The 26,876-nt window shown below is 39.7% G+C and overlaps 1 protein-coding gene across 1 annotated transcript in view; it reads left to right on the plus strand.

The window, feature by feature from the left end:
• MYO1E (myosin IE) overlaps window positions 1-26,876 on the plus strand; it is a 214,186-nt gene that overhangs the window by 101,842 nt on the left and 85,468 nt on the right. The window contains exons 3-5 of the mRNA XM_052646372.1: window positions 3,709-3,798; window positions 6,894-6,988; window positions 23,034-23,121. Of these exons, the coding sequence (XP_052502332.1) occupies window positions 3,709-3,798; window positions 6,894-6,988; window positions 23,034-23,121 (273 nt within the window). The remainder of the gene's footprint in view (window positions 1-3,708; window positions 3,799-6,893; window positions 6,989-23,033; window positions 23,122-26,876) is intronic.

Here is a 26,876-nt window from a genome sequence, read left to right on the forward strand (position 1 = left end):
CGTTGGATCTCTTTGCAGTCCAAGGGACTCTCAAGAGTCTTCTCAACACCACAGTTTAAAAGCATCAATTCTTCCGCTCTCAGCTTTCTTTACAGTCCAACTCTTACATCCATACATGACTACTGGAAAAACCATAGCCTTGACTAGACAGATCTTTATTGGTAAAATAATGTCTCTGCTTTTTAATATGCTGTCTAGGTTGGTCATAACTTTTCTTCCAAGGAGTAAGCGTCTTTTAATTTCATGGCTGCAGTCACCATCTGCAGTGATTTGGGAGACCTCAGAAATAAAGTCAGCCACTGTTTCCACTGTTTCCCCATGTATTTGCCATGAAGTGATGGGACCAGATGTCATGATCTTAGTTTTCTGAGTGTTGAGGTTTAAGCCAACTTTTTCACTCTTCGCTTTCACTTTCATCAAGAGGCTCTTTAGTTCTTCTTCACTTTCTGCCATAAGGGTGGTGTCATCTGCATATCTGAGGTTATTGATATTTCTCCTGGCAGTCTTGATTCCAGCTTGTGCTTCCTCCAGTCCAGCGTTTCTCATGATGTACTCTGCATATAAGGTAAATAAGCAGGGTGACAATATACAGCCTTGACGTACTCCTTTTCCTATTTGGAACCAGTCTGTTGTTCCATGTCCAATGCCAACTGTTGCTTCCTGACCTGCATACAGGTTTCTCAAGAGGCAGGTCAGGTAGTCTGGTATGCCCATCTCTTTCCGACTTTTCCACAGTTGATTGTGATCCACACAGTCAAAGGCTTTGGCATAGTCAATAAAGCAGAAATAGATGTTTTTCTGGAACTCTCTTGCTTTTTTGATGATCCATGGATGTTGGTAATTTGATCTCTGGTTCCTCTGCCTTTTCTAAAACCAGCTTGAACATCTGGAAGTTCATGGTTCACATACTGTTGAAGCCTGGCTTGGAGAATTTTGAGCATTACTTTGCTAGCATGAGATGAGTGCAATTGTGCGGTAGTTTGAGCATCCTTTGGCATTGCCTTTCTTTGGGATTGGAATGAAAACTGACTTTTTTCAGTCCTATAGACACTGCTGAGTTTTCCAAATTTGCTGCTATGGCTCAGGTCCTCTAGCAACTGTTGTTTTTTTTTTTTTTAAGATTTTTTTTTTTTTTAATGTGGACCATTTTTAAAGTCTTTATTGAGTTTGTTACAATACTGCTTCTGTTTAATGTGTTGGCTTTTTGGCCATAGGGCATGTGGGTTCTTAGCTCCCCAACCAGGGATGGAACCTGCACCCACTGCATTGGAAGGCAAAGTCTTAACCACGGGACTATCAAGTAAGTCTCCTCACTGTTGTTCAGTCACTAAGTTGTGTCTGACTCTTTACGAACCCATGGACTGCAGAATATCAAGCTTCCCAGTCTTTGACTATCTCCCAATGAACTGGGCATAGGGAGCTTGGTAATCTGATCCAACCATCTCATTGTCTGTTGCCCCCTTCTCTTCTGCCCTCAATCTTTCCCAGCATCAGGGTCTTTTTCAATGAGTATGCTCTTGCCAGTCCCCCTCTAGCAGCTCTTTATTCTCTGAGTGCAATGATCAGTTCATTCAGGTGGCCTTCATAGTAGTCCCTTTACAGCTAAGGAAGAAGCACCCGTTCTCCAGATGTCGGCGTAGACATCTCCCTCTTCTGAAATGAATGTGAGCATAGCAATGCTGTATTTTCTGAATATTGAAAATTTCTCTTGCCTCAGTTTCCTCCTAGTAAAATAGGATTAAAATAGTATCCAGGTTGTCATCAGGAACTTAGATTGATGCCATCTGTACATGTATGTGTTCTATCAATGTTTGTTTTTATCAACACTTGTTGAGTCTTGGCTGCAACACCACGCACACTGATGACCTGCTTACTAAATCCAACAATAAACCTGCTCTAAATCTTACCTCAAAAAAAGTCAGCTTCTAATCTGTTGTTGGCCTCCTCTGACTTTGGCACTTGGAACCACGTTTTCTCTTGGCCCCTCTTCCATAATTCTGGAGTGATTTTCAGTTATTCACCGCCTCATCTGCGTTTTCTTTCAGTGCCACGGTCTGCCCCTGTGCCTGAACAGTGCAGGGTGCCTCTGGGTGTGCTGTGCAAAGGGACCTATCTTCTCTACTGCCACTGGATTGGCTGAATGAACTTTTTGACCAACCCACTATTTCACGTCCAGCCCTTTTGAATCTGAAAATCTTTCTGTTTAATGAAAAAGCAAGCAAAATTGCAGCCAAATCATTCCCCATTCTCCCCTTCATGTATAAATATTATGTTTTAAATATTATATGATCCATTCCACACTTGACTCATTTGTGTTCAATAATACTAACACTGCTTCTCAGAGGTGACACGGTGAGCATCTTGAAGTATATGAATTAAGGAAACTGCCTCTACTACATATCAGACATTGTGCTGAGCATTTGATACTGTATTGCTTAATTCTCATAACAAAACCTATCAAGTAGGTTCTATTTACCCCATCATCTAATCACCACCACTCAGAGATGAGACTTGCCCAAGGCCAGAATAGAATAGAACTGGGCATAGGGAGCTTGGTAATCTGATCAAACTTCATTGTGTTGCTCTATTTGACACTCAGGTCCTAATATATAAACGTCCCTTTGGGGAAGGAAATCTCACAGCTTTCAGAGATCAAACCTGCATTCCCTGCATTATGAGGCAGAGTCTTAACCACTGGACCACCAGGGAAGTCCCAGCTTTACACTCTTAACTGCAAAATTTCTAAACATTTAGAAGTCATTGATTAAAAGAAACCGTTTTGAGTATTATATATGGTTTGTTTTTTGTTGATGTTTGCATTTTTTAATGGTATTTTTACATCAGTTCTCTCTGTTTTGTCCACTGCTGTATATCCCCAGCATATGTAACAGTTCCTGGCAAGTTGTAGACATCCAATTCAAACTAGTTGGTTGTTATATGATAAATGGAAATATTTTGTATGTTATAATAGCACTTCATTTTGGGGACATAAGTAATACGTTTTCTTGTGAGGGGCCTTCCAGAATTTCCCATACATAAATAACACCTTCTTCCCTAAACCTGGTCTATGCTCAGATGCTCAGTTGTGTCCGATTCTTGGACACATGAACTGTACCTCTATGGACTATAGTCCATTAGACTCCTCTGTCCTTGGAAGTTTCCAGGCAAGAAGACTGGAGTGGGTCGCCTTCTCCAGGTTCCTTCTCCAAAACTTGATCTATATGCATTTGTAATTTTCTGCTATGAATTCTACTTATGGGTACAACTCAGTTCTCCATGGCTTCTGAAGAGCAGGACTGTGCAGTTCATCTTATATCCCTCTGTTTATTAAACAAATAAATGAATATGTTCTCAGTATACCTAAGAGATACCAAGGAAAAAATATTTGCTCTTTTTAGTCCTTGATCATTTGGTTTTTTATCCCTAGCCATGCATGTCACCAGTCTTGAGAAAATGCGTTTCAATTCACTTAAAGTAATGATTTATTTTTGTAACACCTTGGTAATTAAGTTCATTACTCTTCCTGAAAAACAAAACCTGAACTACTTGGTAATTGCTTTTGTCTTTATTTGTAATCTTTTAGAAAACAAGCCCATGAGCTTTTCATTGGGACAATCATTATGAATTCTTGATAACATCTGGTTGCTTAATTCGAAAAATGTGTAGCTGTGAAGATTAATGATAGACCTTAACTGGATTTAAATTCAGACATATATAGGATCCGTATTAATCTCAGTCAACCCTTTCAAACAGATGCCATATTTTGGGGAGAAGGAAATTGAAATGTACCAAGGAGCGGTAAGTTACATGCCACATAAATTACTGCAGTGTTTGGGGCTTTTATGATGTATGGGCAATTGAAGTTGGCCATATATTTGCATTTTCTTATATAAATTATTTATTGGGGAGCTTAAATAGGTGACATTGTTTGATTTTTTAAATGATGTGCTGCTCTTTAGAGTACAGCTCAAAAAAGGAATAGGACTATTAATACTGGAACATTATATACAATGTTAGTTTAATGGAATGTAGGACTTATAGCTTCAGGCATCTTCCTCCTTCCACATACGTCACAAAACTCTAAAGAGTAAAAAATTCAGTAATCGGTAAAAAATATAAATTGGGCAATGGGAACCATTCTCTCCAAATCACTGAAACCGTGGCTATGACTAGAACATGGAAAGCAAATCTTTTTTTATTTCGTTCAGATCCAGCTCCGTAGCCATTTCAGTTGTGACATAAAAATAGAATCTGTAATCCTAATTCATATGTTTCATTCTCTGGCTCATCACTTCCCCAGGCCTCCCCATCTCTACATCTTTTTCCTTCCCTCTTTCCTTTGCAGCAGAAGCACAAGAGCATTCATTAATCCTGACCCCTGGAAAACAAACAAAAGGGAGCCCACACAAATTCATCAGTTGAAGTGGAAGGCAATTTACCCAGAGCAAGAGCCCACCCCATTGTTGCCAGATGAATGGTGCTGGTAGCTGGAGCCGAAGGAGGCTGCCACGCGAAAGACCTTTGATAATGCTGCCTTTATGGGAGCCCAGCACAAGGGAAACACTGTCGGCAGAGGCTGGGCCCTGCCCTGGCGCCCTGATCGGGAGGGCCCTGGGGCAGCCGGGACGGAGCTGGCTTGGAGTCTGCAGTGACAGCCAAGGCAGGGTGGATGGAAGCGCTGTGTGTTCGTGCTGTTTCTTTCCAGTTCTCTGAAAAGCGTTCTCACATGAGTCCCTTTTAGACCATTCATCTTTTGAAGAGTTCTTTCTAAAGAAATGCTCTAGAATTTTAAAAAATATATTTATTTTTAACTGCTGATGGCAACAGAATGTTGCAAAATTGGTATTTACTTAGTGCCAGGTCCTATGTTTATGTTTGCAACAGTAATAAAGCAGCCCTGGATGCTGGCTGTGTATTACTATGTGTGCCTATTTCACAGATGAGGAAACGGAGGCTCATAGAGGTGAAGTAATTGAATCTGTTGAGTGTTGGAGCTAGGAACTGAAGTCAGGTCTCAGTGACTTTCAGGGGTTTTCAGGCAAGGGCAGAATCAGGTAGAGGAAATGGCTACGCTACAGTTTTCATCATGCATGCTCAGTTGCTTCAGTTGTTTCTGGCTCTTTGCGACCCTATGAACCATAGCCCACCAGGCTGCTCTGTCTAAGGGATTCTCCAGGCAAGAATAATGGAGTGGGTTGCCATGCCCTCCTCCAGGGATAATTCTCATCAGTAGCTGAAAAATACCATGAGCCCAGAGATGAGAAACCAGTTGGAAAAATAGTGATACATAGAGGCCAAGTATAACTAGTTAAGTGGCTTTGCAGCCTTACTGGGCAATGACTTGCCCACTCCTTTCCCTCCACTGCTCACAGCTTTCACTCCACTCTATTTCCATTTTTTATTTTTATTTTTGGCTATGCCATGTGGCATGTGAGGTCTTAGTTTCCCTGACCAGGCATTGAACCTGTGTCCCTGGCAGTAAATGCAGAGTCTTAACCAGTGGACTGGCAGGGAATTCCCTTGTTCTCTTTCCTTTTCCTCTATTTCCAGAGAGGTATTAAATGTAATCGTGAATGAGCATCCTGCAGTCCCATCCCTTGACTGTGAAATGAAGGCAGGAATGACATATTTTTGTCCCTATATAGAATTATCCAGCTCAACAGTCTCAGGAATGAGTTTTAGACCTCACTGAGCAGTTTCCCTCCTGGGGCCCCTATTCACACATAGGGAGCCATGGGCGCTGCATACACCGGTGCTTAACTTGGGTGCAGACATCAAAGCAGTCACCCCTCCTCCTCGTCGCTCAGCTCTGATCCGCCAGAGCTTGCGATGAGTGGCCATTTCTGGGGCAGGCCCCTTATGATATAGTAAGTTGTTGTATAATAAGACTCAAAGTTGGGGTGCAGTACATTCTACTTTACCTCTGTGTTTCACTGACCTTTGCTAATTACTTTGCCGTGCGTCGTCTCAGCTACGTTGTGAGACGTGGATACCGTGGACCTTGTTATCCCCCTGTAGAGATGGGGACCAGAGAAGGGAAGACAGAGTCTAAATGTCTTCTCACACTGGATGTGACTTTCTTCTCACTCTCCTATGTTACACAGTCTTAAATTTAAGCGGTGCTCTTTCTCCAGCTTTCCACCATATGAAGTGTTTTTCTTTTTAGTGACTTTGGTGGGAGTGGTAGAAGTGGTGCCAAGAAATGGAAGAAAGCAGGGCTGAAGTCGTCCTGACACAGTGAATTTACTGGTGGATTTATATTATGCATAGCTCAGATATCCCATGAGACTCAAGTACAAACCCACTCTCTTGGTGTGCTAGGAATTTTTGTTTTTCCATGTTGAGATGGAGCAAACTGGTCAGTCCTGTTTATCCCTCTAAAGAACCACACCTTCTGCCTTCTTCTTATGGAAAATAAGTTTTTTTCCTTTTATTCTAATAGTCTCAGTTTCCTCTAGGGTCCCAAGATCTCCAACTTGCCTCTTAGGGAAAACAAAAATAATGTAGAAATTCTGATTTAGTACAGGTCAGATCCAGGTTTTTAGTAGGCCTCTCCTAAGACCTGTTGCCCAAATACCTTTCAGAGACCTTTACACATGGAATGTGGCCTGCAGAGGCGTGCTGCGGGTAGAAGGGCGTGGTGTTGGAGTACCTGAAGACCGTGGGTCATGTCTGAAGGCTGAATCACTCATAGGCCTACAGAAAAGTCCTTCTAAATTCCTTCCATCTTCATTGTGTTAAGGGTACCACCTCAGGACCTTAGCAACTTTATGATTCTTGTATTACGCAGCCTTTAAGATGGGGACTATACAGTGGCATGTTCATTTCCAAAGGAAGAGAAGAAATGTGTTGCTTTTGTCTGACCGTGGTTTTGTTTTGTTTTGCTTTTCTAGGCACAGTATGAGAACCCACCGCATATCTATGCTCTTGCAGATAATATGTACAGAAATATGATAATTGACAGAGAGAACCAGTGTGTCATCATCAGGTATGGAGAAGAGCAGTTTTGGGTCCAGGGAACCCAAGACCATGCTGTGCACAGGACGCTGTCAGCAGCAGTGCTTTTGCAATAGTTGCTCATTTCAGAGTCTGGTTAATGTGTCTGAGTAACAAGTAGCCTGTTAGCTTTGCCTTGGTATCTTTTATAACTTCAGATCATAAAGCTTCGGGCTTCCATGAGGTTGCTTTTTGTACCCGTGTCACTTGAAGCATTAAGGGCACATGGTTCTTTCTCTGATTGTCATCAGGCCTGGAAATAAAAATCTCAAGACACTTCCCCTCCCATTTGGGATTGTATTGTGGTTTTACTCTGGATTGGAGATCCTTTATGTTACAAGTATAGTAAGCATGTGTCACTAGTTTGTCAGCTAGAGTCCTTTTTTCCTAGGTCCTTTTTCCTTAATATTTCAAGTTGGAACTTTTTTGTTTTTTTTTTTTTGTTGTTGTTGTTGTTATTTGCTTTTAATTTTCTGAAGGCGTTACTGGTCAAAGCCAGCATTAGGCATCCACAGCTATATTTCGCAATCCTTTTAACCTGACCCAGCTCTGAGTCTTTGCTGCTTTTACAATTTTGTTTACTGTTACAAACATTTTCAAACATACAGAAAACACAAGCAATCCATATTTCCATCACTTAGAACTTGCCATTTGTTAACATTTTGTTGTTTTTGTTCGTCTTTTTAGTGCTTTAATTTTTTAATTCTTAATTTTTTAAATGAAAATTAAAGGAAAAAAATCCTGTTTGTAATTTACAAGCATACACAAAATTACAAAAAGTGTTACAATAAGCCCTGTTTATCTGTCATCTACTTTGTACATTTATTAATATGTGGCCAACCCTGTTTTACCTAGTCCTCCCATTCTGCCCCCACTTGATTCAATCCTAGGTAGAAAATAATTTCATTTGTCAATAATTCAGGGTATACCTCTAAAAGACCATTCTTATCACAACTGAAAAAAAATGAGTAATTCCTTCAGTATGATCTAATATTATTGGTATTCCAATTCCACGATTGTCTTATAAATTCTTTTTCTTTTTTTTTTTACAGTTGATTTATTTTTATTTGGGTTTCAAAGGCTCATGTTTCATACTTAGCTGTATGTCTCTCAGGTCTTATAATCGTTAATACTTCTCTCTTATTCTTTTTGTTTTCTTGGTGTTTATTTGTTAAAGAAAAAGATTTGTCCTGTAGAATTTTCTGCCACCTGGTAATAGCTAGTTGCATCCCATGACTTTGCCCCTATATTTCCTGTAAATTGACAGGCTTTGAAAGCTTGATTAGGTTCAGTTTCAATTTTTTAGCAAAAATGCTCCATCACTGATGCCTTGCACTTAATGCCTGTTTGGCCAACTTTTTGTGATGTTCAGATTTCCATTGAGTCCATCCATTATAAATTCTCATTTCACAATCATTTAATTAATGTTTGGAAAATAATTTTCTAATTGTATTCCTTCTAAATTAATTTATTAATTGGAGTTTTCATTTGTTTATAATAAAATACAATCTAGATGGGAAAATTGGATAAAAAGCTTGACTTGTTATTTTTTTTTTTTTTACTTTATTTTACTTTACAATACTGTATTGGTTTTGCCATACATTGACATGAATCTACCATGGGTGTACATGCGTTCCCAATTGACTTGTTATTTTTATTTACTAATTTTTGAAGCAATAAGTTGATGCCCTAGCAGCCTCCCAAAGTATAATGTTTTTGTTTTAAGTATCATTCTATATTGGTGGGTTTTAAATACCATACCTGTTTAACTACACTGCAGTTTTTCTTTTAGGTTCAAATAGTCCTAACTTTGGCTTGTGAGAGTCCTTTGTATCGGCTCCTTTGTCCCTTTGATACGACTCCAGTGGTCTTTGATAGTTTTCTTGTATAAGATGTTCCAGGCTTATCTTGTACATTTTCTGCCAAGCCTTAGGTTCAGCCATTTCATCAGAAAGCCCTGGCTCATTTGAATGGGAAACAGTATTTAGAGACCATCAATCTACTGATGAAGAGTGCTCACTGCTGTGTGTTAATGGTGCTTCTTGTTCTTTTCAGAGGACAAAAGCAAGGAATATGAACTTTTTAAGAAAAATATGAAACATCAATTCACACTGATAATGTCCAGTTCATTTGTAAGATTATAGAGTTTGTATTTATTTGGATTTTATATTTGAATGCCATTTCTCTTATTCTGAAAACCTTGGTTCCTGATGATATTGTTAGAATTGTTTGTGCTATATACTATGTCTGTGCATAAAATTACAAATAATTAAGTATATACTTATACTTAAATAAGTGTATATTTACAAAAGATATATTGCACAGTAAATAATGAGGTAAAGCAAATAAATAATTCTATTAATGCTCTAAGATAACAATACCAACATTATTTGTAGCAATACTATTTCACTTTTAAATTTCTTTTTTCTTTTATGTCCTTAGGATGTACAGTCAAAATATTGGATTTTAAAAGTCATTTAACATAATACTTTTCTGTGTCATTAACATGCCAATTTGACCTTCAATTAGGTTCCTGTATTTCATTTTGGATTTTAGAAGTTTAAATTTTTCATTTTAATTTTGTTTTAAAATTGTTTAAACTATTTACATGGCTCCAGAGTCAAAACTATAAAACACTGAGGCATTTTAAGATACAGACTTCATAATATTTTATCTCCAAATATTTCCATATGTATCTCAAAATATTTTCTAATTTAGCCCCAGTACCAGTATCACAACTAAATAATAAATAAGCAATCCACATTTAAATTTCTCTAATTGTTGCAAACATGTCCTTTCTTGCCAGTTTATGTAAATCAAGGAACACTGGCTACATTTGGTGATGAGTCACTTTTTTGGTCTTACCAGAGTTCCTTTCTCCCATTTTTTTTTTTTCCCCATTGACTTAGTTAAGAGAACAACCCAGTTTTCCTATAGACACCTTTTAGATTGGTCCAGTTGCTTCCTCATGGTCTCATTTCTCTACTTCCTTCAATTTTCTGCAAATTGAAAGTTAGATCTAAATTCTTAATTAGCTTCAGGCTAAGCCTTTCGGAAGGAACACTTGTGTGTTGATGAGATGAGTCTGGTTGCTGAATCGGAAATGGTTCTGTTTGTTCCCAAGTGGAAGTCACTGGCCAGTAGAGAGGTGGGGTTAAATGAGAGAGGATAGGATGAGTTTTCTAACATATTCCCTTGCCCTTTCTCCTTTCTTCTGGGCCCCTAGTAAGATGAGAAGAAAAGGAATGGTCTTGTTGCATGAGTTTCCTCAGTTCGAAGCTGCTTCCATTTTTCCTAGTTCACCTTTCTCTCTCTCTCGGATCTCCTCAGTTGGACCCACAGGAGACACTTGCTCTGAGGCAGGACATGTGCCCACTTCTAGGAGCCTTCTTTTCAGTGTTCAGGTGGCAAAGACTTGAAAGCCCTGCCCCCGGGAATTCTACTGCAGTCTCTGTGCTGGCAGAGATACAGGAGATGGCAGGACAGGGAGCTGCTTTGACCTCTGACGTTAACCACCCAAGTCAGGCCAGACTTCACATGTGAAAGGCACAATTCTCCATGAGACACCAGCTGCAGGTTGCAAGGTTCCCACCACCTCCTTGGTTTCATTACTGCAACAACTCACAAAAGTCACGAGAGCCCTGGACTTAATGGTTACAGTTTAATTAGAGCAAAAGGATACAAAGCAGAACCAGGAAAAAGTAGAGACACAAGGGCAAGGTCTAGGAGGGGTCCAGATGTGTGGCTTCCAGGCTTCCTCCCCCCATGGAGCCATGGACAGTGTTACATCCTTCCAGGTATGGGGTGGGAACTGACAACACTACTGCCAACTAGAAAGTTCACCTGGGCCTTTGGTGTCCAGAGGTTTTATTTGGGCTCAGTCATATACTGCCTGCATGACTGACCTGTAGCCTCCACCCCTCCTGAAGACTTGGGCTGATATGTATAGTCTCCATGTCCTCCAGGAATCACAACTTAGATGCAGCTTTCAAAATCTCTTCTCATAAACCTTTGTCCAGTTCCCAAATCTCCCAGGCAAATAGAGACTCTCTTGTCAGGAAGGATGTTTCAGGGCCCTAGAGAATTACCTCCCCAAAGCCTGACCTCTCTCTGTTAATTCTATATTACCCAAGAGCTGTGCTTTGTCTGCTTTGAGAAAGTAGCTTTGCTACCTCTGGCATGCCATGGTTCACTCTCACCCACTCTGTGATCCTGGGCAGCAAATTCAACAGTTGTCTGGTCCTCTCTTCCTTGTGAGTGAACTGATTGACTTCTGAGGTCTCTGAGGTTTGGGAGTTTTGGAACCCTTTCTTCCAAATAATGCTCAGGGAACTGGAAGGCAGAGGAATACTGTTCTGGGTAGAGAAACCCAAGTTTGCAGCCATGACATGGCAGAGCTGGGTGTGGGTTCGGCCAGGGCTCCTGCCTGAGTGCATTTGTGAACAGAAAACAAAACCAGCCTTCCTGGAGGCTGGAAAAGAAGTCTGCTCCTTATGCAAAGGGCTTCTGCCATATCTGGAGAGACTAGGAATTTTTAGTATCATTTAATTAGAAAATTAAAAATTAATGATGATCTAATCTTTCTTGTGTTCCTTTTAGACTTTGACCTTCTGATTTCCCTGCTATATGACCTTATCCACATGATGAAATGAATACCCTTTATTTTTTACTCATCTATTTTTAATTTTAAAATAAATTATTCATTTATTTTAAAATCTGATTTATTAAACATTTTATTAAATAATGCATGTATATAAATATTTTTTGTTTAATGCATTTCACTTTAGAGAGAAATATTTGGGATTTCCATGACAATACATATTTTATGCATTTTTAAATCTCGGTATAGAAGAAAATGAAATGAAGACCAGATACATTTATAGTAAAAAAGTATTTTAAAAGAAAATTATATTCAAGTAACAAGAAAAATTTTATGTTTTTTAAATTAATTTATTTATTTTAATTGGAGGCTAATTACTTTATAATATTGTAGTAGTTTTTGCCATACATTGACATGAATCAGTCATGGGTATACATGTGTTCCCCATCCTGAACCCCCATCCCACCTCCCTCCCCTACGATTTTTTCTAAATTGGAGTGTGATTGACCCACAGCACTATGTTAGATCCAGATGCACAGCATAGTGATTCAGTATTTCTGTACATTACGAAGTGAGAGCCATGAAATGCACACTCTTAGATGGGACAGTGCTGTACACAGAACCAATATTATCAGTTCCTCCCAATCTTATGTTTTCTAAAGAGGTGAATGCAGTGATAGGATGGACTGGCAGCTGACTATTTCTGGATAGAAATCAGTGTAACAGATTGAATTTTATTTTTATTTATCTTAGAAGATTTTTGGCTGCATGGGGTCTTCGTTGCTGTGCTTGGGCTCGTCTCTTGGGGGGTTACTCTCTAGTCGCAGTGCACAGGCTTCTCACTGTGGTGACTTCTCTTGAGCCCAGCTCTAGGCACGTGGGCTTCGGTAGTTATGGCACATGGACTCAGTAGTTGCAGCTTGCAAGCTCCCGAGCACAAGCTCAGTAGTTGTGGCGCACAGGCTTAGTTGTTCCAAGACATGCAGAATCTTCCCAGACCATGGAGAGAACCCATGTCCCCTGCATTAGCAATGGAATTCTTAACCCCTGAACCCCCAGAAAATTCCCTGAACAACCAGAAAAGCAAATTGAATTTTAAGAGAGAGAGATCAAGAAAAAAGACAGGCTGTTTTGTCAAGCAGAGACCTCCATCTAAGTCTTGGCTTTGAGTTTGTTTTTTTAAGGTGAAGTGTAGTTGATGTACAGTAATATATATATATAGGTATATAGTGATTTATAATATTTAAAGGTTATGCAGTTACTATAAATTGGCTATATTCCTGTACTGTACAATATATCCTTGTAGCTTACTTTATACATACCAGTTTATACCCCTTGATTCTCCTACCCCATCTTTCCCCTCCCCGCTTCCCACTGATCCACGAGTTTGTTCTCTTTGTGAGTCTCTTTTTTGTTACATTTACTAGTTTTGTGTGTTTATTAGATTCCACATGTAAGTGAGATTGTACAGTATTTGTCTTTCTCTATGTGACTTATTTCACTTAGCATGATGCTCTCCAAGTCTACCCAGGTTGCTGCAAAGACAAAATTTCATCCTTTTTGTGTAGCTGAGTAGTATTGCATTGTGTATGTGTACCACATCTTCTTTATCCGTTCATCTGTTGGACAGACACTTAGGTTGTTTCTGTGTCTTGGCAGTTTTAAATAATGCTGGAGTAACCATTGGAATACATGCATCTTTTTAGCTTTCTGTAATTGATGGTATATCTATATATGTGTGTTAGTTGCTCAGTCGTGTCCCACTGTTTGTGGCCCCATGGACTGTGGCCCACCAGGCATCTCCATCCATGGGATTCTCTAGGCAAGAGTACTGGAGTGGGTTGCCATTCCCTTCTCCATATATATATATATGGTTTCCCTGGCAGCTGGTAAAGAATCTGCCTGCAATGCAGGAGACACTCCTGGGTTGGGAAGACCCACTGGAGAAGGGATAGGCTACCCACTCCAGTATTCTTGGGCTGCCCTCGTGGCTCAGCTGGTAAAGAATTCACCTGCAATGTGGGAGACCTGGGCTCGATCCCTGGGTTAGGAAGATACCCTAGAGAAGGGAACGGCTACCCACTCCAGTATTCTGGCCTGGAGAATTCCATGGACTGTATAGTCCATGAGGTCACAAAGAGTCAGACATGACTGAGTGACTTTCACTTCACTTCACTTCATATGTATATATACACACACACATATATACATACATATGTATACATACACATGCAGGAATGGAATTATGGAATTGCTGGGTCATTCTATTAGAGTAGTTCTATTTTTAGCTTTTTGAAAAATCTCCATACTGTTTTCCACGGTGGTTGCACCAATCTACATATCCACCAGCAGTGTACGAGGGTTCCCTTTTTTCCACATCCTTGCCAACACTTGTTCTTTGCGTTCTTTTTGATGATGGCCATTCTGACAGGTGTGAGGTGAAATCTCATTGTGTTTTTCATTTGCATTTCCCTGATGATTAGTGACGTGGAGCATCTTTTCATGTTCCTGTTGGCCATCTGCATTTCCTCTTTGGAAAAGCATCTATTCAGTTCTTCCCATTTTTTAAATCGGGTTGTCTGTTTTTTTGATATTGAGTTCCATGAGCTGTTTCTGTCTCTCACCCAGATTGCTGTCCCTGTCTGGAGTTACTTTCCCAGCCAAGGCTGTTCTCATCGACTTCAACCCAGTGATTCTTCATCCTTTGAATTTCAGTAGCAGTTCATATACCCCTAATTTTCCACCTATTTAATATATGTTTTTTAAATTATATTGAAGTATAGTTGGTTTACAATGTTGTGTTAATTTCTGTTCTACAGCAAAGTGATATTAAAAAATATTATTTTCCGTTGTGGTTTATCACAGGATATTGAATATAGTTCCCTGTGCTATACAGTAGGACCTTATTGTTTATCCATCCTATTTATACTAGTTTGCATCTGTTAACCCTAAACCTCCAATCTTTCCCGCCCCTACCTCCCTTCCCTCTTGGCAAGCACGTCTGTTCTCTGTATCTGTGAGTCTGTTTCTGTTTCGTAGATGTGTTCATTTGTGTCGTATGTCAGATTCCACATGTGAGTGATATCATATAGTATTCTCTTTCTGACTTCACTTAGTATGATACTCTCTAGGTCCATCCATGTTGCTTCAGATGACATTATTTCATCCTTTTTATGGCTGAGGAATATGCCATTGTGTGTGTGTGTTCACATACATACTTGCACATCTTCTTTATCAATTCTGTTGATGAATACTTGTTGCCATAGTGCTGCTAAGAACATAGGGGTTCACATTTCTTTTAGAATTATGGTTTTCTCTGGATATCTATCCAGGAGTAGGATTGCTGGATCATATGGCAACTCTATTTTTAGTTTTTTAGGTTACCTCCATACTTTTCACCGTAGTTGCTACACCAGTTTATATTCCCACCACCAGTATAGGAAGGTTCCTTTTTCTGCACACCTTCTCCAGCATTTGTTACCTGTAGCCTTTTTAAATGATGGCCATTCTGATCAGTGTGAGGGGGTACCCCACTGTAGTTTTGACTTGCATTTCTCTAATAATTAGCAACGATGAGCATCTTTTCACATGTCTGTTGACCATCTGTATGTCTTCTTTGGAGACATGTTTGTTTAGGTCTTCTGCCCATTTTTCAGTTGGGTTGTTTGATTTTTTTTTTAACATTGAGCTGCATGAACTGTTTGTATATTTTGAAGATTAATCCCTTGTTGATCACATTGTTTGCAAATATTTGTTCCCAGTCTTTTTGTTTTATTTATGGTTTCCTTTGCTGTGCAAAAGCTTGTAAGTTTGATTAGGTCACATTTGTTTATTTTTGTTTTTATTTCTATTGCCTTGAGAGACTGACCTAAGAAAACACTGGTACAATTTATGTCAGAGAATGTCTTGCCTGTGTTCTCTACTCAGAGTTTTATACCACCTAGTTAATATTATTATCACTTTTTAAAATTTGCATGCACTCATTTTCAGTAGGTTTTCAATCCTTGCTGACTAGAAATTTATGTTTCTCTGTTGCATATAATACATGTTTATCATTTTGAAGCTTGAAATAAGCTCTAAGTGCTGTTTGCATTTAGAAAAGGGAGAGATTGATTTGGACTGAAATAAATAGCAAAAGTGTCACCAAGGTGTTGGGATTTGGGTTGAATCTTCCATATAGGATGGGTGGAATGAAGAAAACATTGATGGCTTGACAAATTCTGAAGCCCAAACCATATAATGGGGAGAACATGAGGAGGACATCAGTGTGGTGGTTAAAGAAAATTTACATTGACGAATGGTCCTTATAAATTACTTGAGGGCCAGAAATGGGTCTCTCCCTTCTGTCTCTGTATGACAGCCATATGGCATTTGTGTAGTAATGCAAGATTGGTTGATTTGGGGAGATATGGTTGATTGAGTGACATGTACCTCCTTGAATGACAGGCTGGGTAATCTACAGACAAGCTTTCGGGCCTCAATGATGTCTTGCAGGCCTCTGAGCAGAGACATGCTACCACAGGAGGCTGGTTCACAAAGATGAGTCTATGGGTAGAAAAGAGAGGGACTCTTGAGCAAATATGGAGGTCTAGATGTAAGATGATGAAGACCTGACCTGAGTTGGAAAGGCAAAGAGGAAACTGATGTGTGATCTTCCATAACCCTGTGAAGGAGTAAAGGAGTAGAAAGTGAGTGTGGATGCCAGGCAGTGCCAACAGAAAGCTACAAATAGCTCCCTTAGTATCATCCCTTGTCCACGATGAGCACCTGAAGACACAGGCAGACACCAGTGAACCCAGTAAATGAGCAACCCAAATCTGCTTAGCCCAGTAGTCTTCTGTGCTCTGGAATCCAGAATTTGGATTTGTGTTTTAGAGTCATGCCTGTGGTAGCTTTAGACCTACTGGAGACATCTATGCAAATGTACTTAATAAAATAATACGGGATGAGAAGGAAGAGTGACAAGTTTTTCTCTTATTCTCTACTATCTCTGTATCATCAGACTAGACCTTGGCACTCTAGCCAGAGCCCTTGCCAACTGACTTCTGTAAAGACTTAATGGGATCTTGGAGAATATTTATGTGGCAGCTTTAGTGCTGCCATCAAAAGTGAATTCCTGTCACTTTTGGCCTGCATCAGCTGTCTTAGTGCATTAAATATATATATGATGTTGATCTGAGAGCATCACATTTGGTGCAGTTTCTTTTTTTTTTTGCCACATGGTGAGGCTTGCAGGATCTGACTTCCATGACTGGGGTTCAAACCCAGGCCCGTGTCAGTGAAAGCATCCTAACCCCTGGATCACCAGGAAATTCCCCAGTTTCTAATATTTTTGCTTGAGATACTCTTAAGCAGCTGTTTTTATTCTGTCCTTAATGTATCTAACACCAGTTTGCAAAGTCGTGTTAGATTGTATCCTGAACATGTGACAAAGAACTATTTTTTAAAGAACAAATAAAGACATGAGGCACATCGATAAGATTTAGTGGCTGAATTTGAGAATTTTGGTAGAGGAAAAAGAGACAGTTCAGCAATCTTAGATTCAATAGTGACAATGTCTGCTTCAAGAAACATTTTGAGTTTGGAATCCCTAAGATTTGCAGGAGTAAAGATGAAAGACTTAAACAATTTAAAAAATTAGATCACTTCTGATATTTGACTTATGTCTTATCTCTGCTGTCTGCCTCAGCACTATCAAGTGTCTCGTGGATTCTCGAGCTGTCTTCCTGTCTTTGATGTATTTCAGGAGCCTTTTATTGTTAGCATTGGAACTCTTTCCAATTTCTTGTTTATCCCAGCACCAGCGTCCTTAGAAACTCCCTGTCCCTCTGGCCTGGCTTTGGGAGGCCCAGTCATCTCACACCCTGACTATGGGATTCTGTGTGAGGACTGCCCTCTGTCTGCAGTCTTGAAGAACTATGGCTCAAGTTTATCCTTTCATCCCAGATTCCCTGAAAATCTTACCTACCACCCTGAATTGAAGTGTGTTATTCAGGAAGCCCAACTCATTCACTAGTTTATATATTATCTATAATCATAATAGTAACCCCCTTTCAAGTACTTGCTTTGTATCTTAACATCCTTTACTTGTATCATTTACAACCTAGGAAACTAGATATTTGGGCTTCTGCTGGTGGCTCAGTGGTAAAGAATCCCCCCGCCAATGCAGGAGACGTGGGTTTGATCCCTGGGTCGGGAAGATCCCCTGTAGAAGGAAATGGCAACCCACTCCAGTGTTCTTGCATGAGAAATCCCATGGACAGAGGAGCCTGGTGGGCTACAGTCCGTGGGATTGCAAAGAGTCAGACACGACTGAGCGACTAAACAACGAACTAGGTATTATTACCCCCTTTATTGCAGATCAGGTAACTGAGTCTCAGAGAGGTAACGAAACATGTTAAGCATCTCACATTTGAAATGTGACAAGGCCATGTACCAAGCCAGGACTGCCTGGCTCCACTGTTACACTCTCTCCACTTTGCTGCTTTGAGCCAGAAGGTGTCAGCTTGTCTGGTTAGTCATCTGTTACCACCCATGGTAATGGGGTGCAGTGAAAAGGTCTCTGGTGTTGAGTCACAGGGCAAACTCGTTATTCTGTTCTGTAGAAAGTGTGTGACTTCTGCAAGCCTCAGTCACTTCATCTGCAAAATGGGGATTAATGTTGTTCAGTTGCTAAGTTGTATCTGACTCTTTATGACCCTGTGGCCTGTAGCATGCCAGGCTTCCCTGTCCTCCACTGAGGAGTGCAGGGAAAGTTGTTGAATAAGAAATACACAAAAAAAATTTTTTTTAACTGTTAAGGAGTGATGTATTAAGATATCTGTTTTAATAAATAATTCTTTTTACTGTAGTAACAGTAAAAGGAATTGTAGAGCTAACAAGTGGCTGAGCTGGGGTTCAAACTTGATGTTCAGACTAAACACTGGGTTTTTCCTATTGCATCAGGCCTGGGCCAAGATGAGCATTGCCCTGGGGCCATTTTCTTGGCAGGCTCTAGGTGATCATTTTGTCTGCTTGACAGTTCTAATTGATTTGGAAGAAGTCGGTCTTATTTGTCCTTGTGATGTTAATGAGTTTTTATCATTTTCTCAGTCATTTCTGCTTGATTTTGTATTTTATGCATTCAGCCATTGTATGTACTTGAGGCTTATATTTTTCAGTGTTACTACAGGCTCTGACAGATCATCATCACCCCTTTCTCTCCAGCTCTGGAAACCTTCAGATAGGCAAACTAAAACTGCGACATTCTACTTTACTTTCTAATCTCCTTTGGAACTTGTGTTATTTCTCATCCTCCAGATTCTTTTAGTCACTAATATGTCTATCCTTTATAACTCTAGAATTACAAAAAAAAATTTAACTATCACTGTGTTTTTTACCCTTGGATTATACCTTCTGAAATAGGAATCAAGTTTAATATAATATGTATATGTGTATACACACACACACACATATATAAAGTCAGGTCTAAGAAAGTAGGACCCAGTGGGGATTTTCGTAACTTCATTATCTTAGCCATTCATTCTAGACAGGAATGTCACCCTCTAATCCTTGCCTACTCACACATCCTCCCTCAGTCCCTCCCCTACCCGGCTAACTTGAGATGTAAGTAGTGTGACTTGACTTAGCTTATCAATTTCTTTAGGAATCTTTTCCTAATACGTACTCAGAAATCCCTAAAACTGTACCCGTATCTCCATGGTGTTACCACAGCATCAGTACATTTGACCTCCCCTGGTGCAGTAGGCTCCTCTCATTCCAGGAGACCCATCTCATTCCAGCCCCAGCCAGCCCTTAGCATGAGGAGGCATTTAGTGCTTGCTGGGTAAACAAATGCACATACGATTTCTGTTTAAAATTTTTATCCTTTATAAAGTGCAAGTACATGTAAAGTTGGCAGAGCAACATTTCAGTTACTTTAACTTGAACAGTTATAAGGGAACAAAAGCTAGTGTGGTAAGAACCAGAAGAAATTTTTTGAGACTAGCAAGGGGGGAGATAGAATGGGTGACTACTTATTCTATGAGATGTCTCCCCTCAAAATAAGGCTGAGATATTTTTAAATTTGTTAGAATCAGTTGAAGTGAATTGAAAACGCCATTCATTATTAAGTGAAGAATAACTTTCAGTCTAAGAATAGCAATATAGTCTCTGAATCCAATTATTAGTATATCATTGTAAATAGTCCCCCCTCACCCTGAACATTCTTTCCATTTCTTTGATACTTTAGCAAATGTTTCCATTTCTATATTGAATGCACACAGAAACATTACATTATTTCCTCTTTGAATTGATGTTTCCTGTGAAGTCTGTCTTGACTTTGTTTTACATTTGTTTAGTGGATTCCCAGCCAGCAATATAAGAACTAGGGGGTTTGTTAGAAATTATTTCTAGGCCCTGTGCTTGGAGACTAGGATTCAGCAGGTCTGAAGACAGACCAGACATGGGCCCTTCCTTAAGTACTTTGAGGACTGTGGTAGGCTACTGGACTTAGGGACCACTGGGGCATTTTTCTAATTTTAAAGCACATACACTTCTAGAGTATTTTTTGGTCCACTTTGAAAGTCCAATGAAGACAATTAAGAAAGGTTGCTTATAATCATAAGCAGAGCAAATTGCTCTCATTGTTGTGAGATGCAAAGCAGATAATTTCAGGTATGCTATATAATCTGATACTTTCACATTCTTTTAATGTGGGTTTTTAGTCCAGGGAAAGAAAGTTTTTTCTCTCAAAGGGACAACATAATTACCGTTATATATATATTGTAAGCTTCAAGTAATTATGTAACATTCCATTCTTATACCATATTCTGAGCAAAGTACTGGCCTCTGATCAATAAAATTTCTTTTTATGGGTCTGTAAATTGAAACCAAGAAATGAAAATTCCGATCAGTGTTCAGCCAGACTAATTATTTTAAATCTTCTGAAAAATATCACAGTTACTGAGAATGTAGATGTTCTATTATTGTGCCCGGCCTACTTATTATATGAAACGAGTCACTTTCATTATTCTTCCTTTTTTTCCCTTTCAACAAAAGATACAAAGTATTTTATGTCTAATCACAGTATTAGCCAGAGAAAGAGTGGGGGCATCACTGTATGAAAGTGTACAGTAATTTTAATAGGATTTTTTTTTCTTTTCTCTTTCACATACACACAGCTTTCTCTAAGGAATCCTAAATATGAAAGTTGTTTACTTGTGACATAGTGAATAGTGAAGTCGCTCAGTCGTGTCCGACTCTTTGCGACCCCATAGACTGTAGCCTATCAGGCTCCTCCGTCCATGGGATTTTCCAGGCAAGAGTGCTGGAGTGGATTGCCATTTCCTTCTCCAGAGGATCTTCCCGACCCAGGAATCGAACCCAGGTTCTATGTCACAAGGAAATGGCAATCCACTCCAGCACTCTTGCCTGGAAAATCCCGTGGATGGAGGAGCCTGATAGGCTACAGTCTATGGGGTCGCAAAGAGTCGGACACGGCTGAGCGACTTCACTTTCACTTTCACTTGTGACATAGAAATAATCTAAAGAAATTAATCTTGTTGATTATCATTGTGATGTATAATCTCACTTTTTCTGGAAATGCTGTTTTTAAAAATATGAAATATGTGGTTAGTTGCTTCTTCCAAAACTTTAAACATTAAGAGAAATTACATCAAAAGAAACAAGAGTTACCCGAAAAGCAGCTGCCCAACAAGTCAGAGCTGTTTTTTGCCTTGTTGCGTTGTGGTTCCTGTCCATACATTATTTTTGTCACAGGTAGTGTCTTCTGCTTATGTTGCCACTCAACAGTAACTGCATTGCCTTTGTGTTGCCACATAGTTTTCTGTTCATTTTTTATGTCTGTGTGATATTATATGAGCTTCTCAGGGGGCGCTGGTGGTAAAGAACCACCTGCTGATGCAGGAGACATGAGATGTGGGTAGGCTGGTGGTACCATTGTACTCTTGGACTTTCCAGTATCCTTAAATGTTCACATTATTTACAACATTAGAAAATGGAGTTTCATTGTTGATAAAACCTATGCTTCAAATGAGTGAGAGTGCATGTTTTGACCTTGGATCTGGGGTATAAATCTTCTGATCACATGGGCCATTTGAACAGATAACTTCCTCATGGCACTGAAATATTTATTATACCTACTTGTGCCTGTGAGTAAGCATGGCTTCTGTGATCGGCGTGACACAGCATCCGAGGCTCACTGGCTTTCTACTTGCCGCCATATCTTATGAAATATCAGTTTGGTTTCCGTATTCATGTGACCTGGAAGTCAGGAACTGAATATTAGGATGCTGAATGAGTTTGTTGATGGAGTTAGACCTTTAGAGGGCCTCACAGAGGATGGTTCTCTTATTCTTTCCCATAATCTCTCTAACTAAACATATATTAGTCCAAAGAAATTCAAACACAAAAAATGTCATTTGAACTCACAGCACCCTCAATTTTTCATACTAAATTTCATCATTATTTTACACAATACAGAGTTTTTCCTCTAATTAATTCTGTCATGCTAACACAAAGGCCACCTGTAGAGAGATGAGAAATCTGACTGACTTAAGCTTGTTTTGAATTGAGGTCGTCATCAATTCAAGGGGATTTTGAAGGAAGAAATGGGGTTTTTGAAGATCTGACTCTATGGTGCTAACAAAAGGCTTTCCCCATGCAGTAAGGCCACCAAGCGGAAGCAGTCTTTGTTATGCAGGATGTGATTAATATTACCTCATCATTTAATTTTAGAACTTGAAAATAAAGTTGCTTGCATCAGTTCTCAGTTCATGGCACATGGTTTGAAACCTGAGCATATCTACTTTTTTTTGTTTTTAATTAAGAAGAAATACATGATTACTAAACGTGTAGAAAATAATGAGCTGAAAGAAGGCTCCCAGGGTATCTTTTCCTTTACCAAACCTCTGCTAACCTTTTGTGGTTCTAGTTCTAGGCTTTTTTGTTTTTTTAATGTGATTTTTTTCCTTTACAGTTTTTCACATATAATTTGAATCTGATTTACTTCACATAACATTACTTTATGTGCTTCATTCCCACCCCCCAACCCCCCATGTTTACAGTCTTGCTGTCAGTTGTAATCTGTTTAGTCTGTCCTTCTGATATGTAATTTCCTAATCGTGTCTTCTATTATTGGGCATTTAGAATGCTGGACGGTCTCTCCCATCACAGTGGTGATTATCAGGCCCCCAGCCCACACACCATGTTAATAGTGATCATACAAGTCACAGAGGTAACCTGATCCTGCTGTGATTTAACTGTGATTAAATCACTGGTTGTGATTTAGTCTCAACCAGTTCTGTGATTTTTTAACCGAGTTCCTTTTTACCAATTTTCTTCTTCAGTTTTGTTTGGGAGTGGGAGTCTTTTCAGGGGAGAGGGAGCTGGTCATGAGCCACTTCATAGGTGAGTCTTTTTGTCTTTCTTTCTTTAGTGGTGAAAGTGGTGCTGGAAAGACAGTGGCTGCCAAATACATCATGAGTTACATCTCCAGGGTGTCTGGGGGAGGCCCCAAAGTCCAGGTGAGTTAATGCTGTGGCCCATTTTGAGACTTGGTGCTGGGCCAGAGGACAAGGCTCCGTTTGCTGTTTGAAAACAGTTTTCTCTTCCACAGAGAAGACACTGGTTTTATAACCAAGAAATTTAAAATCTGCAGAGAAACAGCATATTATGAGATGGAGATGCCTACTGTATAATTAATATTGTATACAGTCTAGGAAAAGGTTACAAATCCAAAAGGAAAATAAACACAGGGCATAAAAACCATCTCATAGAAAAGGAAATATAAATGACTCATAAAACACGTGGCTTCCCTTGTGGCTCACCTGGTAAAGAATCCGCCCGCAATGCAGGAGACCTGGGTTCAGTCCCTGGGTTGGAAAGATCTCCTAGAGAAGGGAAAGGCTATCTACTCCAGTATTCTGGACTGGAGAATTCCATGGACTGTATAGTCCATGGGGTTGCAAAGAGTCAGACTCGACTAAGCGACTTTCATTCACTCAGAACATGAAAATATGCTCACTCCCAAGATAGGAAGAGAAATGCAAATTAAAACTACATTGAAAACTGTTTCTTAACTGTCAGAATAACAAATTTTTTCTGGTGTTTAAACACTCTGTTGTTAAAAATATAGGGGCATTGGCCCTCTCACACGTTACTAGTGGGAACATGAACTAGTGCACTTCTGTGGAGGACATGTCAGCAAAGCTTTTCAAACCTATAAGCAGACACCCTTGACTCATCAGTTCTACTTGGGAGAATTTATCATTTAGGTGTCTTGAAATGTATGCAAAATGATACATGTATAAAGTTCTTTGATGTGGCATTTTTGATGATGGAGAAGACTAGAAACAAATGTTCATCAGTTGGTGACGGGAGATAATTTGTGGTTCATAATAGACTAGAATATTATGCAACCATAAAAATGAAGCTTCATGTACTGATAAGGATTGATCTCCAAGATATATCATGAATTGCGAAAAGCAAAGCTCTGAATGTTGTATATAATGTGCTACCATTTGAAGAGAAAAGAGCATGTATTTATAAAACATTTGTTTAGATATGTATAACATAGCTCCAGGGAGATACACATGAAATCGATAATAGTGATTTCTCCAGGAGGAACCTGGGAGACTAGGGGAGAGGCATTTCTCCATGTAGACCCTTGTGAACTTTTTATTTTTTATTTTATTGATAGGTAAGAGGTGGATTTATTTAGAAAGATATATACTCCATAGGCAGCATGCTGACCATCTCAGAAAGTGAGAGTGGCTGTGAACATTTGATTTTTGAACCATGTGAATTCATCTCCCATTTAAAAAATTTGTAAAAATTTTAAAATACAGAAAGGAAAAAAAGAAAGAAGGATTAGAGTATTAACGGAAAACATTAGGAGAAGGGGGGAAACCCAGAAGAAGGAGGACACAGGAGAGGGATAAAGAAAAGGATGGGCTTCCCTTGTAGCTCAGACAGCAAAGAATATGCCTGCAATGCAGGAGACCCGGATCTGATCCCTGTGTTGGGAAGAGCCCCTGGAGAAGGGAATGGCAACCCACTCCAGTATTCTTACCTAGTAAATTCCATGGACAGACCATGGGGTTGCAAAGAGTCGGACACGACTGATCAGCTAACACACAGTATGGCACAGAAGGGGCAGATTCAAGAGGACGGTATGAAGAAAGGGGCAGATGCAGCCTCGCCTGTCTTTAGTTTACTCACTATGGTAGTGAAAGCAGCATAAGCAGGACTGGGGAAGCCTGTCCCCAGAGAGCAGCGGGTGATGGTGATGAAGGCTAAGGTCAACAGGAGCTGCCCGAACTCACAGTGCTCATCACTTGCACAGACCTCTGGGAACTTTTTTTAAAATTAGAAGTCATGATCCAAGGTAGATTTCACCCTGAAGATTAATTTTTTAGTTGGAATCATTTAATATGATGTTATTGCCATGGTCAGCTGTAGACTTTAAAAAGACACATCGAAATTCTCTTCCTATGGCTTTGTCTACTAAATCAATAGTGTTCCATTCTGTCCTGGGGAATCAGAATGCTTCAGGCAGAGGCCAGTATTCCTTATGTAGAGTAGAAAGGTCTTAGAGTAGCCTCCTATACTGAATGAAAGGAAAATCTAGAGCAGCACCGTCCAATAGAAAGATGGTGGGTGTCACATGCATAATTTTAAATTTTTGAGTAGTCACATAAAAAAGTGAAAAGCAAATGAAATTAACTTTTAAAATATATTTTTCAGTTAACCCACTATATCCCCAATACTATTTCAGCCTATAATTACTAATGAATTGATGAGATACTCTACCTTCTTTTGCATCCTAAATCTTTGGACTCCAGTGTGTGTTCTCCACTTACAGCATATCACAGTTGGGATTGGCCATGTTGCATGGGCTCAGCAGCTTCCATGTTGGACAGCGAGTACAACTCTACGACTTAAATTGATGTGGTCCAGTCCATATGTTTTTCTCCATTTGTGTGACCATACCCTGTCTCTAGAAGATGGACCTGGAGCAAGAAATCCAGGATACTCTTTTGTGTGTGGGCTGCTCTTTTAATTTGCTCTTTTTTCCCCCTGTATGCTTACCACATGCCACGAAATTCTGTTGGCCATCTTGATAGTGGATGGATGGATAGATGGATGAATAGATAGATGGATACATGCAAAAGGTTTTCAGTTTAAAAGTCAGTAATTAAAGAGGGAAAGACGAGCTTTTCTTTTTTTCTGTCCCTACAAGAAAGTGCAGTGTTGATGAATGGTGTAGGGATGTTTGGCCAGCAAACAACAAGTACAAAAGATTAACGAAGACCCACAAAGTCAAAATTATTTTACGAACAAAAGCAAATTTCATATAAATCCATGAGTTTTTTAAAGGAAAATAGGCTGCTTAGAAATACCTTTCTAAACTCTGAAATGGATTCCATGGAGGAACCACCCATAATTTGCTCTCTGTGCCCATTGCTAATGACATGTGCCCAGTGGATGGAATTCCAGTTCTCATTGCCCTTCAGAATGTTCAGGGGGTGCCAGAGAAGCACTTTGGCTGTTGCAGAGTCAATTAGTGGTTAGTGCCTTCATCTCGTCTGATTTGCTATGGACGACGACCTAGTGGCCCGACTGCAGACGTTTAATGTTGATTTTTCTCTTCCTGTTTTCCTGTGAGGACAATGATACAGAACTCTTGGCTTGAAATTAGTCAGTAGCTAAAGAGCACAAGCCAAAGACTTGTTATTTCTGGAACATGTTTAACCATAGCATGTGAATAATTAGAAGTACAAGGAATGACTCACTGGTTCAAAACCTTCTCCAACATCAACTCATATCTGTTGAGCTGTCTTGCCCATGGGGTGTTTTGTACTTTTCAGTCTGACACTGAATTGGGGTATATGAAAACCAAATTCTTCCCCTCCAATAGGCCAGGAATTGTTCCACCCAATCCAGTGTTGATCCTTGTTGCTCAAATGGGGCTCTGTACAGACAAAACCAGCAACACCAGGGCTAGAAACGTGGACTCTTGGGCCCCACCTCAGACCTACTGAGTCAGTATTTGCATTTTAACGCGATTTCTAGGTGATTCAGGCACATGAAAATTTGGGAAGCACAGGTGTGTGTGTCTGTAATGTTGTTAGGAGAGGAGAAACTATTTAATTTCCCTCAAGGTAACTCTCATTTGCAGTGAAGAGGGGGATGCGATAGGTGGGGACAGAAGTTGAGTAGAACAGGAGTAGTGATGATTAAGAATCTGATCAGAAGACAAGGAGAGACCCCTTCTTCT

This window comes from Budorcas taxicolor, chromosome 10, assembly GCF_023091745.1.
Source record: "Budorcas taxicolor isolate Tak-1 chromosome 10, Takin1.1, whole genome shotgun sequence".
In the NCBI taxonomy this organism is placed as follows: Eukaryota; Metazoa; Chordata; class Mammalia; order Artiodactyla; family Bovidae; genus Budorcas; species Budorcas taxicolor.